The sequence below is a fragment of the Cnephaeus nilssonii genome, assembly GCF_951640355.1.
Source record: "Cnephaeus nilssonii genome assembly, chromosome: 11".
Lineage (NCBI taxonomy): Eukaryota > Metazoa > Chordata > Mammalia > Chiroptera > Vespertilionidae > Cnephaeus > Cnephaeus nilssonii.
The window spans coordinates 36,334,875-36,351,641 of record NC_137082.1 but is presented as its reverse complement, the minus strand read 5'-3'; the positions used below and the strand labels follow the sequence as shown (position 1 = coordinate 36,351,641).

The following is a 16,767-nucleotide window of genomic DNA, read 5'->3' as shown; positions in this document are numbered from 1 at the left end:
AAACTGTACATAAGTGTTTGAAGTAGAAAATAAAAGGCCCCTGTCCTGTCCTGCCCACTTCCCTGCCCCAGAGGAAACTTTGTTAATAGTCTGTTGGGTGTTCTTCCAGACCTTATCTGGGCATACACAGCACCATATATTTATTTTCTTTATGTAAATACACATGTTCTGCAACTTGCTTTTTTCATTTTATATCTTGGGGATTCTTCCACATCAGAACATTTAGATATATCTCTTTTGTTTGTTTTAATCTTCACCTTAGGATATCTCATTTTTTTATTATAAAATATACATAGCATAAAAATTTAATCATTTTTTTTAGTAACAATCACCACCATCCAGCTCCAGAACTTTTTCCATCTACCCAAACTGAAACTCTGTGCCCATGAAGCACTTTTCTCCCATTCTCCCCTCCCCCAGCCCCTGGTAACTATTCTGCTTTCTGTCTCTATAATGCTGACTATTCTAAATACCTTATATAAGTGGAATCATACAGTTTTTGTCCTTGGTGTCTGGTTTATTTCATTTAGCATAATGTCTTTAAGGTTCATCCATGTTGTAGCATCTGTCTCATCTTTTCCCCCCTGTTGTTATGGAAATTTCAAACATAAGAAAGTTAAAAGAATGGTGTAATGAATACCTGTGTGCACATTACCAGGATTCATCGTATCTCATCTATTTTAATAAACCATGTGCTTTTATTATTTTATGCTCATTTTGTGGTTACCTCCAGATTTAATGTAAGTATCACCCCTTCTGGGAAACGGTCCCAGAACTTCCCCAGGCTCAGCCATTCTGCCCTCCCTGGACTCCACAGCCCTTACAACATTAATATTAACTGTCATCCTGGATGGGGATTTCTCCTGGGTAGTGGCAGTATCTGCTGTGTTTGTGTTTCTATTGGCTAGCATGGTGCTTGGCATAGGGTAGGTGAAGAGTAAGGAAGGGAGGAAGTACATAAAAGGGTGAAAGTAAGAAACTAGAGTTCAGGGTGGAAGAAATGTTATCAGCCTAAAGATAATAATTAAAGCCAGGAGAGAAGCTTACAAAAAAATTAAGTAAATGACTTGTGTAGGGTCATAGGACTAGTTAAGATGGAGGTTTCCTGATTCCCAATCCACCAGATTAGCCAATTATAAGAGCAATTTAGATTGCATACCACACACACCATTAATTTAACATGAACTTTCTGGGAGTGAGATGGGAGTTGAGAAACATTCTTGAATCTACACATTAGTTGTTAAATCAGATACATTTGATTTCAGAGATCTTACAGTGTATAAAAGAATGAAGCTTAGAATTGAAAAAAATATAGCCCTAGCCGGTTTGGCATAGTGGATAGAGCATTGGCCTACAGACTGAAGGGTCGCAGGTTCAATTCTAGTCAAGAGCATGTACCTCAGTTGCAGGCTCAATCCCTGGCCCCGGTCAGGGTGCTTATGGGAGGCCGTCAATCAATGTGTCTCTATATCGATCTTGTTCTCTCTGTGTCTCTCCCCCTCTTTTCCACTCTCTCTAAAAATCAATGGGAAAATGTCCTTGGATGAGGATTAACCAAAAAAGAATTGAAGAAATAAAATTCTTTCTATTGGCATTTGTTTGAAGCCTTTATAGCAGGAGGCTCAGTTGATTTCTTTCACCAATATTAACAGATACGTTCTGAATTGCATCTCTTCTCTGTCCCCTATCCCAGGCCATCCTAGAAGAGTCATCTTACAAACATGCCTGGTCACAAGAGTTACCTGGGGTGCTTTTTAAATTTGATTTTTGAGCACCTCTTTGAAGATTCCAGTTCAATTGAAGTGGGGCCTGGTATTTCAACAAGTACCCCAGGTGACTTTTAAAAGTGGGAATGTTTGGGAAATATACTAATTACCTGGTAAACCTTTTATTTATTTATTTATTTATTTATTTATTTATTTATTTTTAAAGAAATTTCTTTTTTTTAATATATTTTTATGATTTTTTTTACAGAGAGTAAGGGAGAGGACAGAGAGCTAGAAACATCGATGAGAGAGAAACATCGATCAGCTGCCTCCTGCACACTCCCTACTGGGTATTTGCCCGCAACCAAGATACATGCCCTTGACAGGAATCGAACCTGGGACCCTTTAGTCCACAGGCCGATGCTCTATCCACTGAGCCAAACCGATTAGGGCAACCTGGGACACTTTTTAGAAATACCAATATTTGGTCCCTACCCCCCAAAAGTTCTGATTTAACTGATGTAGGTTGACATATAAAAGTTCCCTAAGTAATTTTAATATGCAATTCTAAAACGGTCTTTCTTACATTTTTATGTGCATACGAATCACCAGGAGACCTAGGTAATATTCAGATTCTGCAAGTCTGGGTTGAGGCCTGAGATTCTGCATTGCTAACAAGCTGCAAGCAATATGTTGCAGCATTGGCAACCCGGGCATGTGCCACACCAGCTGGGCCCCATGTGGCTATTTTTATTTAAATTAATTAAAGTAAAATTAAGCCCAGCTGGTGTGGTTCAGTGGTTGAGCGTCAACCTATGAACCAGGAGGTCACGGTTTGATTCCCAGTCAGTGCCAGGTTGTGGGTTCCACCCCCAGAAGGGGGTGCGTGCAGGAGGCAGCTGATCAATGATTCTCTCTTATCATTGATGTTTCTATCTCTCTCTCCCTCTCCCTTCCTTTCTCTGAAATCAATAGAAACGTACTTTAAAAAAGTAAATTAATTAAATTAAAAACTCAGTTCCTCAGTTGCACTAGTTATATTTCAGGTGCTCAATAACTGTATGTGGCCGGTGGCTCCTGTAGTGACAGTGCAGCAGTAAAGCATTTCCATCATCACAGAAATCTCAGTGGACAGTGTTGTACTACAGCACCTTTCCCTAGACTCTTGCTGGGATTGTGCCCCACCCTAGATACTTTCGGAACCATCTTGTTTGCTACTATGTTAGGTTCATGGCCTTTTGTAAACCATCCTCATTATGACATGTCCTATCTACATTTATCTCTCATTTCCTGTTGATGTGTAGCCTTCTTCCCAAGTGAGGCTATTTGCCTCACTGCCCCACAGACATGCTGTATCTGATTGAGGCTCTTCTGGACAACCAGGTATAGAGGGTAGTAGCTCAGTCTGTCAGCTTTGCCCCCTGCGGGCCCAGTTCAAGGCCTGGCACCTTGTAGGCAACCCCTTCCATAAATGTTTAGTAAACTAAAATTATCCTCTCTTGCTTAGAATGTCCTGTAGTTCTCCAAATATTCTCCATTCCTAAAGGCCCCTTTCTCCACAAAGCTTTCCCTGACCTCTCTAGATCTCTGTCTCTTACTCTGAATTTCACTATCCATCCATCAATTTAACAGGTATTTATTTATGCCTACCATGTGTTCCACTGGGAATATATTGGTGAATAAAACAAACATAGTCTGGTTCTTTCCCACTTTGTTTACTGCCTATCTCCCCATTACCAAAGAGGAGATAGGCAGTAAAATAGAGTGCAGTGATAGAGAATAACAGGGGAAATGTACTTGGTGTGAGGAGGTCTCTGAAGAGTTGTCATAGAAGCTAAGACTCAAGAATGGGAGCCAGCCATGAACAGAGTATATCTCAGAGTCTCCCTATACAGATTAGCATTTGCTTATTCTCCAGGATTTAAGCCTGTTTTGATGTGTACTAGCTTTGTTCCTTCAACTAGATTGCAAGCTGCCTATGAGTAAGACCATATTGCTGTGATTCTGTGGTCTTAGGTGACCCTGCTATCGGTTCTCAACCTGTGACCCACAGGTTGAAAACCGCTGCTGTAGAGCCTAAGACCATTGGAAAACACAGATATTTACATTATGATTCATTAACAGTAGCAAAATTACAGTTATGAAGTAGCAACGAAAATAATTTTGTGGTTGGGGGTCACCACAACATGAGGAACTGTATTAAAGGGTCGCGGCATTAGGAAGGTTGAGAAACACTGCTCTAGACCTAGGTATCTTTATTTCCTGAAGGATGCTTTTTTTTTTTTTTTTTTTTTTGCATCGTAGGGAAAACAGGTAGGTGCCATAGTAGATTGTGAAAGAATTGCTATGCAACTTAATATTTGGTTCCAAGGCACCCTTTTTTCCTGCTTCCTTGGTTTGAAATTTATACTCTCTCAGACCTGTCTCTGATTTGTTTTCACTGACTTACTAGCAGCATGATGGAAAGAGGACTGAAGCTGGGTTCGTAGATTTAGTTAACCATTTTTCTTGCACTTCCACTCTGATCCAGATATTGCATCCTAACTAGAGCTAGGCAGGCACCGTCCCCTGGCCTCACCGGTGCATTCTGGTCCTAGTTCTACCATCAATTAGCTAGATGACCTCCAAGCCTAGGATACTTTTCTTTCAAATGAGGATAATAATATCTGTTCTTCTTGGCACCTGTAGTCATTAGGAGCCAGGTGTGAAGGAACTCTGGCAGTCCAGAATAGTCAGGCTGTTATCACTGTTAATGTGAGTCTTGAGTCATCCTTTTCCTTCTGATAATCAGGAACTGATTATGGGTTTGCCCCTTCCCAACCATTTCACCCACCACCAAGGTTGCCTGTTTGCAGCAGGCCATGGCTTTTGCTGCCCTGTGCTCTGTGCTCATTCTCCAAGTCCTCATAACACCCGCTCACACTCCTATTCCTTCCTATGTAGCACATGTGGGTTGCTGCCAGCAGAACTCCAGCATGTGCCCAGGGCGTTCAGACACAGGCAGTCTGTTGTGTTAGCAAATAGCTAAGAAAATGGTGATGTGCCTGAGCTAGTCTTTGGCTCCTGTCCCATCTACCGGAAGAAGCTGGTTTTCCTGACTCAGCCATTGTGCCAGGATAGTCTCTTAAGTGGTGGAATTGCAGGGGTGTTTAGCGGGGACATTTGGAACAGGTGGACTATTTTTCCACCAAACTGTCATACTGGACATGGCTTTTCCTGGCAGCAGGCCTGAAGCCAGGCCTCATGTACTGCAGTGCCACAGAGGCCAGCCCACAACATGTCAAATAAATGGTCCTGAGTCTTTGTGTAATGATTTAACACTTAAAGGGTCTTTCATGGCCATTATCTCTTAATTCTCACAACAACTTTGTGGGATAGGTATTATGCTTGTTTAGCCGATGAGAAACTGAGGCTCAGGAAGAGCTAGTAGCTTTTCAGAGGCCATGCAGACATCAAGTGACAGAGCTTCCATTTGAAGTCAGATGGTCTGATCCCCAGATCCCACTGTTGTTTCAACTATTATCAACAGCTGCCTGCCAAAGCAAGCTCCTAATCTTTGTATGTGATATATTACACCCAACAAAACATCTTTGTTTTATAGATTAGAAGGCTGATACTCAGGTTTAGTGAACTTCTCACCATCTTTGAGCTTGGCAATGGCAGAGCTGGGACTTGATCCAGCCTTCTAACTCCCAGTCAGCACTTTGTCTGGTTCCATACACTACCTTGGCACCTGGACAGAAAACTTCTCAGGGCCTTTCCCTTTAGTTGCCCTTATCCCAGGAAGTAAGACCCTCCCCTGTCCTCCCTTAGAGGTCCAAGCTATAAAACGGCCCTAGTCCATGGCCCAGCTGCTGATTAACCTCTGTGATATTTGGACTTCCCAACTGTGCCAGAGAGACAATGTTAGGCACACATACACACAGGCTCTGAGTATTCCCTCTGTGAACCATGGTATTCTTGCTGAACAGCCTGTTCCTCTACTTAGAGAAGCTGGGCCAGCCATGGCCAGCCTAGAGCTGGGTAACATTGAGGCCAAGGTGCCTAGTTTCCATCCCCAAATTACCAGCTGCCTTGTAGATATATGCCCTTGGACCAGGAGAGAAGGTGCAGTCCACACCCATCTCTGTTCCTGGGAAAATATATATACTTCCATTATTTCAAGCCCATACGTTATGGACAGCAGTGGGACCACTGCTGAGTAAATGGAGCTGTGGCCTGGGAGGGTCAACCAGACATGAGCCCCATCTCTGCCAGTCACTCAGCCCCTCTGGTCTCCATGTTCCTCCTCTGTATAAAATGAGGAATTTGGATCAGATACTCTCTGAAAACCTCTTCCAGCTCTACCAAGTCGCTTCCCTGTTTCTTATAGTGTCTGTAATGTCCTTCTGAGCCGATTCTATGGCTATTAGCGTATTCTCAATATCCCTAGCTTTTGTATCATGGCTCTTCCATACTCCTCAGTGGTACTCTGTGTTCCAGGGGATCCTTTCAGATGATCATGGGCTGGCTGCTGCCCTATGGAGAACCTTCTTCAACCAGAAATGTGAAGACCCCCGACAGCTTGAACTATTGGTGGAATATGTGAGGAAACAGGTGAGTAACCCTTCCCCTCCCCTCCAGAGTCTCGTGGAAGGCAGGACCTTCCTGAGGTCTGTCAGGGCTGGGCTGCCAGAGGACCATGAGAGGCTGAGTTCCTAGACACTACTCTGAGGGAATTCTGATCAAATCATGTCAGCAGTGGGCACCAATGAAGAGCACTTTCTGTGTATCCACCATAAGCTAGGCTACGGGTCAGGGAATGGGAATAGGAGAAAAGGCGCCTGCTTTCAGAAACTTTTATTCATTCATGGCACATTTGATTGCCTTCTGTGTGCCAAGTGCTGTGCTATATCCTGGGACACACAGCCCTATAAGGTATGGGCATGGGGTACAGTGCAGCCACCCACTGTAGCCCTATTTCTGTACCTACTTTGAGCCCCAGGATTTATGTTTTCTGCTCCTAATTTCTAGCAGGACTGAGCTCCAGGCAGCATTCCACAGACATCTCTCAAGCTTCTTCCCACTAGGTGCTATGCATAGTCAAGTAGGATTCCCCCACCCCTCATTTCTCTGGCTCTCCGGGCTTCCTGAAACCCAAGGATTTAGGAGAAAGTTCCAGAGTGAGGACTACTTAATTGATTTTTTCTCAGGCCTATGGAGAATTCACTCCTTGATCTCCATGCCCCCCATCTTGTATTGATGGGAAACCCCTACTTTATGGATAAGTGAGCTGAGTGGCAGGGAAGAGGAACATAGATGCTTTTCCAGGGTCTCCCAGTGAGTCAGCCTGCACAGCTGGCCTAGAACCCTAAGCTGGGTGATTCATGTAGTCACTAGAGGCCTCAGCTGCTCCAGACAGCTCATCAGCTCAGGCTGTCCCATGAGTCACATCTTTGCTTCATGGGCCTGGCCCCTGGAGCAGAAAGGGCCTCACCCCACAGTTATTCTCTTATTCACCTGTGTCTGTGGCCTTCAAGCCTCCAACAGCCAGAAAATGGAAGGCTAGACCCCAGCTCTTGAGGAGAAGACGGCAACAGGACCATCTTGTTGATTGCTGGGAAAGCCACATACTGGGGCTTTTCAGACCCAAAGGGTAGAGAATCCCCAAAGCTAGGACTTCTGTTTGACGGTTCTTTAAATCTGCCAGCACCAGAGAGAAGGCATTATGGCCAGAGGGCCCCACCCACAGAGAATTCTGAGACTCCTACTGTTCACTAGGCTCACCCTAAGCCAGCAGTAGCAATTGGCAAAGCAAATGCTGTGTTTTCTGAGAGACCAGCCCAACTTTTCCATCTGCTGTGATGGGTCTGTGCCAGGCGACATGACAAAGACATAGCTGAGGGTCCTAAAGGAAGGGACTGCCCCACCAATGCCCTATAAGAAGTCCCATATTGCCCCAGGGAGAGGCCGGCAATTGGAAAACAGTGATGAGGCTGTTAGGGAAGCATGGAGCTTTGACAGAGACCCAGTTCTGTGAGCAGCTGTTTTAAGCCCCTTCTGTGCCAGGCACCCTATTCAGAAAGCAGAGATTACTGAATCCTAGCCCTGCCCTCAAGGAGCCAGCTCCTGGTTTGGTGAGGAAGCCAGTCAGGCACAAGGCTAACCCTGGAATAAGTCAGTCTGTGATGTGATACCGGAGGAACAAAGTGCTGTGGAAGGCCAAAGAAAGGAGAGACAAAGTCTGACCGAGGAGGACAGGGGAGACCAGGAAGCTGGGGCCTGGGCAGATTCTAGTCCTGCACCAGGATGCTAGTTGGTGTGGTAGGTGGTCCCAAGCCCCCGTCGGGTTATGTTGAGATTTTCATCCCAGGAGGTGGGCAGAGTGGAGGCCCTAAGGACAGAAATGGAGCAGTTGGAAAGAGGAGTGGATTTTAGGGAAGATATTGGGTCAGTTGATCTTTTTGCCCCAGAGGATAGCAGGATATGTGGAATCTAGACCTGAGGTAATGGGAAAGACCAGGGTTCTGTTCAACGGTCCGCAGCCTGAAGATGAAACAACAGGGGTGAAGGAATTATTGGAAGAGGGAGGTGATCTGAGGCGTAAGATGAGGCCTCTGGACTCCCGCCCCTTCCATTATCCCCCAAATGTCTTCTTACTCCACAATGGAGTCTCATCTTTCTAAATCTAGTGCTGACTCCTGTTCTGATCCTGCTCTCACCCTAGATCTTGCCCGGCCATTGGAAAGAATGTCTTTTTCTTCTGCTCTCCTTTTTAACAGCCACGGGGGAATCCTTCCAGAGATTGCCTTTATCTCCTGAGATCTAGCCACTCACTAGATTACCTGCTTCCTGCAGAACTGCCTGACCATATCTCCCCTGCAGCTGTTCCAGTTCTCCATCACAGAGCTGGTCAGGGGGATCAATCCCCAGCCATCCTAGAGGGATGAAGCTGGGGCCTACTGACCAGAGTCAGGGCCACTAGAGGACAGCAGAGACAAAAAGTCCCAGTGACTAGTAATGTTCTATCATTTAATCTTGTGCTAAATCCTGTGAGGTACATGTTACTGTCCCCTTTCTCAGACCTTTCTCAGACAAGGGAACTTAAGTCTCAGAGAAGGGAATTGACTCACCTGGGTACCATTCATTGCTACTCTGAATGGACACACACACACACGTGCACACACCCCTACCTCAAGGACATGTCTCCCCCTGATACATCCTCCCTAGAAAGTTCTTTCAGTCCAGAAAGTCAGGGTTTGTGTGTCTGTCTGTTTAGAAGCATGAGGGAATTCCCTAAAGCCTTCCCAGTAAGTTTTCCCAGTGACTTATTTCTCCAAACCTCCTTAAGTGAAATAATCTGGGAGATCAGAGGCTACCCTTGGCCTGAGAGCTGGGATGCCCCCTCCTTTACTCTCCTTTGGAAGGCTGGTTCCTTACGCCATCTCACATCTGTTCTGCCCTGTCCCTTTCCTCTATGTGCTGCTCTCCCCTTGCAGATTCAGTACCTGGACTCCATGAATGGTGAGGATCTGCTTCTAACCGGGGAGGTGAGCTGGCGCCCTCTAGTGGAGAAGAATCCTCAGAGCGTCCTGAAACCCCATTCCCCAATTTATAATGACGAGGGTCTTTGATGGGCTGGTCCGTCTGAGCAGCTGGCCCGCTGGTGTTGAAGAACCACCGGAGTAGAAGTGCCCAGGACCCTGCATAAAGTGGCCTGAACTGACCTATGAAGAGCATCTGTCAAATACCTGGCCCAATTTGTGTTGATTTTCCTCTTAGTGTACCCAGGAATCTGATCTGGTCGGGTTTAGTACAGGGAGAAGCTCTTTTGGGGTGTTCTCTCCATCATGAGAAGCCCTGAGCAAGAGCTCCCCAGCACACATTCTCTAAGTCCCCTCTAGCAACCTTGTGCTGGACAGCTTTTCCCAAAGGCCGCAGAAGGGATGGGGGTACCTTAGAAAGGGGACACCCCACCAAGGGCCCACTGTGGCCCAGGAGCAGTTTGCAATGCTGCTGAGTCAAGACGGGTAATCATGCTCTGTCCGCTGGCTTTGAGCTGTGGGGTTGAGTTGGCCATTAAAAGAATCAGATTTAACTCTCCCATGATTCTTCTTTAATCCAGGGTCTTTTAGAAACTTACCTGAGGTAGCAGATGCTTATAAGCCAAGGAGTACCCCCCAGCTCAGAGACACGGGCAGGGAGAGGGTCAGGAGGGTCTCTGCTGCTGCTTTTGCCTCCAATTCATGGAGATGTCACTGTTCTGGCCCGTCCATGGCCTGCCCTCTGGGGCCCCAAAGGCCTCTGATGACCAAGTGCTTGTCATATCCCAAGTCATATGGAAAGAGGCCTCAAGAACAATGAGCCAGGTGAGGAACATGCTGTCTTTCCTCTCTCGGTTCCCCCTTCTATGAGATACTGAGGAGAAGAAGAAAACATTCTTCCTGGCTTTGCTGTACCATCGCAGCCCTGTGCCCAGCTTCCTATGCCCTTCCCAACTTCTGAGTGTGTGCTGTCGAGCCAGCTGGGCCTGAGCACTTGAGGACCAGTCCCCTCCTCCCTCTGAGTGTGGGTCATCTCTTGGGGGATTTTCTTTAAATTGAAGAAAGGGGGCGTGGAACCATATTGCCCCTCCCCCCCATCAAACTTCCTTCATTTAACTTGCTATAAAATGAGTCACATAAAGAAACTCTATATGGATGAGGTATATCCCACTTCTGTGAAAACATTACAAATCAAGCCGCCTTCTCTGAGTTTATTTAAGATGCTTTTGTTGTGAACGGAGCTCTAGAGTGAAGCCTCCTCTGTGTGTGTGAGATAATAACACCTTGTAACTCATTACAGCTGGGCACTATTTACATAAACCAGAGCTGAGCCAGGCAGGAATTTGCTGATTAATTTATTTTTAATGGAGTGAAGTATACCATGCACCAAAATAAACTTTACTGTGTGTACCTAACTGCTCCTGGAATGGATGGAAAAATTAATGGAACAGATTTTGGCTCCCAACTCTACACATTAATTCATATATAAAAGTTATTTGAGCCTTAACCCATTTGCTGCCCACAGCAACTCCTCAGCCACAGATCCCAGTTCAGCTACCGGGCTTGCTTTAGAATCAAGGAATCTCTGATTTGGAAGGAACTTTAAAGGTCCTTTAGTCCAGCCCTGGTCCAGAACTTGACTCCCTTTCTCAACATCTCAGTTGGCCTGTGTTCATACAGGCCCTATATGAATACCTCCAGCAGATTGTCCTTTTCTTGGAGTCACGTCCTGCCTTCATGAGTAATTGTCAAACACTGCACGCAACTTGTATGATACTGCATTTCAAAGGTCCAAATCACTTTCTGGCCATCAGCATCTTTCACTGACTACATACCCCTCCCCTTCAAGATAAAATCCAAGTTCCTTGGAGGGTATAAGGTTCTTCTTAGTTTGACCTTTGTTTGTTTTTGTGAATCTCTAACCAATTTCTTCCCTGAACAAACCGAACCACTTGGAGTTACCAGAAGAGACCAACCTGTGTGTTTCCTCTACCTGGATCCTCCCCTTCCCTCTTCTGACCAAAGAAATTCCACATGACGTCAAACACCACCCCCTCTCCTGTCCACTCCAGGTGGTATCCTCCAGTGAAACTACTTTTTACATCCCTCCCTCCGTCCTGCACTGTGAGCACTGTTGTTTTTCCAGTCCCAACAGAGTGCCTGCCTCACAGCAGACATCAGTGTAAGCTTTGACAAATGAAAGGAGGAATGAGTGACTAACTCATCAATCATTAGCACAAGCCCCCTCAAAAGCCCCTTTTTCTCAGACTAACCTACAGTTCAGCTTATTTTAACAATTCAGTATGGCTAAGTGTTTTTCTATTGTTCATTGTTGTTATGCAAAACAAGTGAAGGTCTTGATTTCTTGTCCTTAGGGAGAGCAACCTCTAGGAATAATTTTGTTATTTATTTGTACTCTGTATACTTCCAGAAAAGATCACAACAAATCAAGAGACACCGTTATAATAAACCTGAAAAACAATTAAAACAAAGTTTAAAAGATAAGATGCAAGTATTAGGAGGGAAGAGAAGGAAAATAATCATTTTAGAAAACCTCAGCTGCTAATAACCAAGTTTCATATGACTTTTTGGGTAATTTGTGAAGTGTTTTAACATATCATCTCACAGCAGTCCTAAAAATAGATAATATCCTCATCCTCTTATCCCCTTGACACAAGTGAGGGGACTAAGGCTCACAGAGGCCTGTAGGGTCATCTAGGGTAAGAAGGGGCCAAGAGTGCCCCTGCCCAGATCTTCTAACCTCAGGGCCTTTACTCTCTCCTCGCTCACACTGCCTCCTGCAGGTCAGCGAGGAAATCTGCAATTGAGTATAAAATGTTGCTCTGAGCTTCCTAGCTGCCAAAGGCAGAAACTGGAAAGCCTTAAGATTATGTAGTTTCCATTGTCACATAAAAGGAAGTGTACTTACTCATCAGAAGAAACAGCCTGGCCGGTGTGGCTCAGAGGTTGAGTGTTGACCTATGAAGCAGGAGGTCAAGGCATATGCCTGGGTTGTGGGCTTGATCTCCAGTAGGGGGCCTGCTGATCAATGATTCTCTCTCATCATTGAGGTTTCTATCTCCCTCTCTCTTCTCTGAAATCAAAGTATATATAAAAAGAAGAAACAAATATTTCTCTGAAATAAATAAAAAATATATAAAATATATATAAATGTTTCTCTGAAATAAATAAAAATATATATATAAAGAAGAAATAAATGTTTCCCTTACTGAGAAGAATGTCTAGCAGTTGTAAATGAGAAATACAGAACAATGTAGTGAATAAGATTTTATTTTGTCTAAAATTTTAAAAATTGTAAATAATTGCTATTTTATACATGTAGTTAAGATGAAAGCCCAGGCCGTAATTCAGCCAATACATTTTGCATTTCTGTTTGGTGCCAGACACTGCTTGGTATTTTCTTTTTTCTTCTTTTTTTTTTTTTTTTATTAGTGGTTGGAATTTTCTATTGTTATCTTATTTAATCCTCAGTGACATTCTGTGAGGTAAGTGTTATTAAGCTCATGTTACTGCTGAGCGAAATTGAAGCTCAGGGAGGCCCAAATTTGCCCTGCATGCAGTTGGGTGGTTCTGACACCCACGTCCAATGCTTCAGTGCTAGAAGGAGAGTGCTAGATGGAGAAAGGGTCAGTTGTGCTACAATTAAAAAGTAAAAGGAAACCTAAAGCAACATTCCAGCCACATGTGTGGACACATACACATGCTAACAAGAAAAATCAGAACAAGGGGTTAGAAATCAGAAATGCCTTGAAGGTAATCAGGACACACAGATGGGTAAGGTTTAGATAAGTGACCAGAAAAACAAAGTGAGGAGCTGCCCATGGGAAGGCACAGAACTCACTTGGGCCTTGAACTCAAGTGGACCAACTAAGTTGGTTGCTAAGGGAAGAAAAGGTTGCAAAGATCCGAGTGGGGCCATGGGTGGGGGTAATCTGGGCTATGCTGCATCTCACAGGCAACAGAAAACCACCTACATTCTTGGAAAGGACTGGCCTGATGGGAGCAAAGATGCAGAGCAGCGCACAGTGTGGCTTGGTGCGGTCACAGTGGGGTTCTAGGCGTCTAGGCTTGAGGGCCTGGGAGTGACTGTAGGGATTCAAAGGGACGTTCACCCCAGAGGGAAAAATCACAGCTCTGCTGGAAGCTGGGAGATGGTGATGTCTGGCAGATGGTGCTTGAAAAGAAGAATCCTCTTTTTGTTGTGGTTTTATTTTTCCCCAACTGCTAATTGAAGTGCCCTATGAGATAGGTCAGGGATTGTTGCCCCCACCATGCCAGAGGGGAACAGGGCCACTAAGAAAACCACTTATTGGTGCCAGGTGACCCTGTAGCAAAGCTGGACAGTCTCGTGTATTCTGAGCCCAACCCCATTGCTTTTGGTGCCCCTTCATTGTGTCTGCATAGGAGCTGTCTACTGGAAGACTAGCCAGTAGAGATCCTCAGTGAGGGCAGGAGTGGACCTCGGAAGGATTAGGACAGGGGCCAAGGACTGGCCTCCTTGTCCGGTATAGAAGGGACACTCGAAATCACGAAGCTGGATGAGCTCCCAGAGGTGAAGTGCAGAGGGTAGACCAAGCACTGGGAAGGGCATGGGGGAAGCATTCTCAGGGTGCGGTAGGAAGAGCAGGACCTGGCATAGGAGGGAGGATCTGGAGCAGAGGCCAGGGGAGAAGAGAGCTTCCAGGAGGCAGCTCTCAATGCTGCACACTGCAGGAAGTAGGGGCAGGGGGTAAGTGGGTGAGGTGTAAAGGCTTTAGACTATTTCAGGAACACGATTTGTTTTGTTTTTTTTTATTGATTTTTTACAGAGAGGAAGGGAGAGGGGTAGAGAGTTAGAAACATCAATGAGAGAGAAACATCGATCAGCTGCCTCCTGCACACCCCCTACTGGGGATGTGCCCGCAACCAAGGTACATGCCCCTGACCGGAATCGAACCTGGGACCTTTCAGTCCACAGGCCGACGCTCTATCCACTGAGCCAAACCAATCAGGGCAAGAACAGGATTTTTGAGAGAAAACAGATTGCAAAGGGTTAAGGCAGAGTGTGGCAGCAACTGTGGTGTCTTTGAAGGTGCCTAGCTGAGAAAAAGTGGAAAAAAAAAAATTGGACAGAAGTTAGGAGAGCAGGGTAAAAATGAAGGCCTTCTCACCCTAGCCTGTAGACTGATTCCGGTCAAGGGCATATGCCCAGTCCGGGGCATGCAGGAGGCAGCCGATCAATGATTCATCGTTGATGTTTCTATCTCTCCCTCTCTGTTCCTCTCTGAAATCAATAAAAATATATTGTAAAAAACAACAACAAAGAACAAAGGCCTCACACAGGATAATGCTGAAGATGTGTGTGGGGATGGGGAAGAGTCTAATTAAATGTACACTATTTAATGGAAAGAAACCATAAATGTTAGGTGGTATTATTATTATTATTATTTTATTATTATTATTATTTATATCCCTCTAGAAGTGAAAGCCAGGATTTGAGAACAAGGGCTGGGCTTTGGACTGGAGGCGGGAACCATTTCCTGAGACCAGAAATTGGAGGACACGACCCTGGGTCTGGGAGAGGCCACGCGCCCCTGGGTCCGGGTGTGGCCACGTGCCCCTGGGTCCGGGAGAAGCTGGATCCTGGGTCCAGGTGAGGCCGTGTGCCCCTGGATCCGGGTGAGGCTGGGTCCCGGGCCCGGGTGAGGCCACGCGCCCCTGGGTCCGGGTAAGGCCACGCACCCCTGGGTCCGGGTGAAGCTGGATCCCGGGTCCGGGTGAGGCCGTATGCCCCTGGATCCGGGTGAGGCTGGGTCCCAGGTCCGGGTGAGGCCACGCGCCCCTGGGTCCGGGTGAAGCTAGATCCCGGGTCCGGGTGAGGCCATGTGCCCCTGGATCCGGGTGAGGCCACGCGCCCCTGGGTCTGGGAGAGGCCACACGCCCCTGGGTCCGGGTGAGGCCACGCGCCCCTGGGTCCGGGTGAGGCCACGCGCCCCTGGGTCCGGGTGAAGCTGGATGCCGGGTCCAGGTGAGGCCGTGTGCCCCTGGATCTGGGTGAGGCTGGGTCCCTGGTCTGGGTGAGGCCACGCGCCCCTGGGTCTGGGTGAAGCTGGATCCTGGGTCCGGGTGAGGCCGTGTGCCCCCGGACCCGGGTGAAGCGGTGCCCCTGGGTCCGGCCGAGACCCAACCAGAGGGAATCGAACCTGCATTACCACCACTTGTCCACCATCCAGAGCTGAGGGGTCAGTGCCGACATGTACACATAAGGAACTGGTGGACATTGATATTGGGTCTCAAAAGAACTGTTGGTCCAGAAAGAAACTCACTACAGACTGATTCATTTGCCTGTCAGCATAACTATTATTGCTCGTCTCACATTCAGTTCATATAAGTATATCTCTAGTGACACATGATCTCGCTCATCTAGGGGAAATGATGAACAACATAGACTGATGAACAAGAACAGAACCAGAAACAAGGAGGCATCGATTGGACTATCGGGCCTCAGAGGGAGGATAGGGGAGGGTGGGGAAAGGGGGGAGAGATCAACCAAAGAACTTGTGTGCATGCATATGAGCCTAACCAATGGTTAAGTTCAACAGGGGGTTGGGGCATCCGTGGGGAGGGGTGTGGGATGGGAATGGGGGGATGAGGACAAATATGTGACACCTTAATCAATAAAGAAATTAAAAAAAAAAAAGAAATTGGAGGACAGATAGGGGACAGGGATTTCAGAGGTGAGGACTGAGAGGGAAGGGGGAGTGCATGCTGGTCTAGATGCCCAGGAATCTAGGGTTTATCTGCCATTTGGGTGAAGTGGGAAGGAAGGGGATGTGGCAGGTTTGCGGGCAGAGAACTGGACAGTCCTAAAGTGTTAGAACTCGTTCCTTGGGAGCAACCCTCCTTTCCTTGTTGCCCTGGTTCTGCCTATGTCTAACTAGCCTTTTCCCCACTCCAACGCCCCATGCCTGGCCCACCCCCTCCACTGGGCTGGGGGTAGGACAGACCTTAGTACACTGGCCATAATCCTCTACCCACTTACCCTGCCCAGGTGTTAACTTACCCATCACAAGTTTTCTGGGGCTTCCAAGGGGCTTCCCTTGAGTCCTACTGGTGAGCCTAGGACCTAGACCCTGCCCAGGTCAAGGACTCCTCCCTCTACTTAGAGAAGAAAAGGTCCTGATGGTCCTGACTGGGAAATTTCCAGGAAGAGAGTCTTCAAGCACTGACTGGTCAAAAAGTGATAGGCCTGGCTGGCGTGGCTCACTGGTTGAACGTTGACCTATGAACCAGGAGGTCACGGTTCGATTCCCAGTCAGGACACATTCCCGGATTGCAAGCTCGATCCCCAGTATGGGGCATGCAGGAAGCAGCCGATCAATGATTCTCATCATTGATGTTACTAACTCTTTTTTCCTCTTCCTTCCTCTCTGAAATCAGTGTGTGTGTGTGTTTAAAAAGTGATAGAATACCATGTGGGCTCTGTGAGGGACTTGGAAGCCTCTATCCCAGCCGCTTGCTTTACAGGCGGGAGCTGA

General features: G+C 46.6%; 1 protein-coding gene across 2 annotated transcripts in view; it reads left to right on the top strand.

Annotated features, from left to right (window-relative positions):
- Positions 1-10,644, top strand: part of UQCC1 (ubiquinol-cytochrome c reductase complex assembly factor 1) — a 117,596-nt gene extending 106,952 nt beyond the window's left edge. For both annotated transcript variants that reach the window (XM_079784067.1, XM_079784068.1), the window contains exons 9-10: positions 6,189-6,302; positions 9,185-10,644. In XM_079784067.1, coding sequence (XP_079640193.1) covers positions 6,189-6,302; positions 9,185-9,319 — 249 coding nt within the window. In that variant the 3' untranslated portion in view covers positions 9,320-10,644. The remainder of the gene's footprint in view (positions 1-6,188; positions 6,303-9,184) is intronic.
- The last annotated feature ends 6,123 nt before the right edge of the window (positions 10,645-16,767 follow it).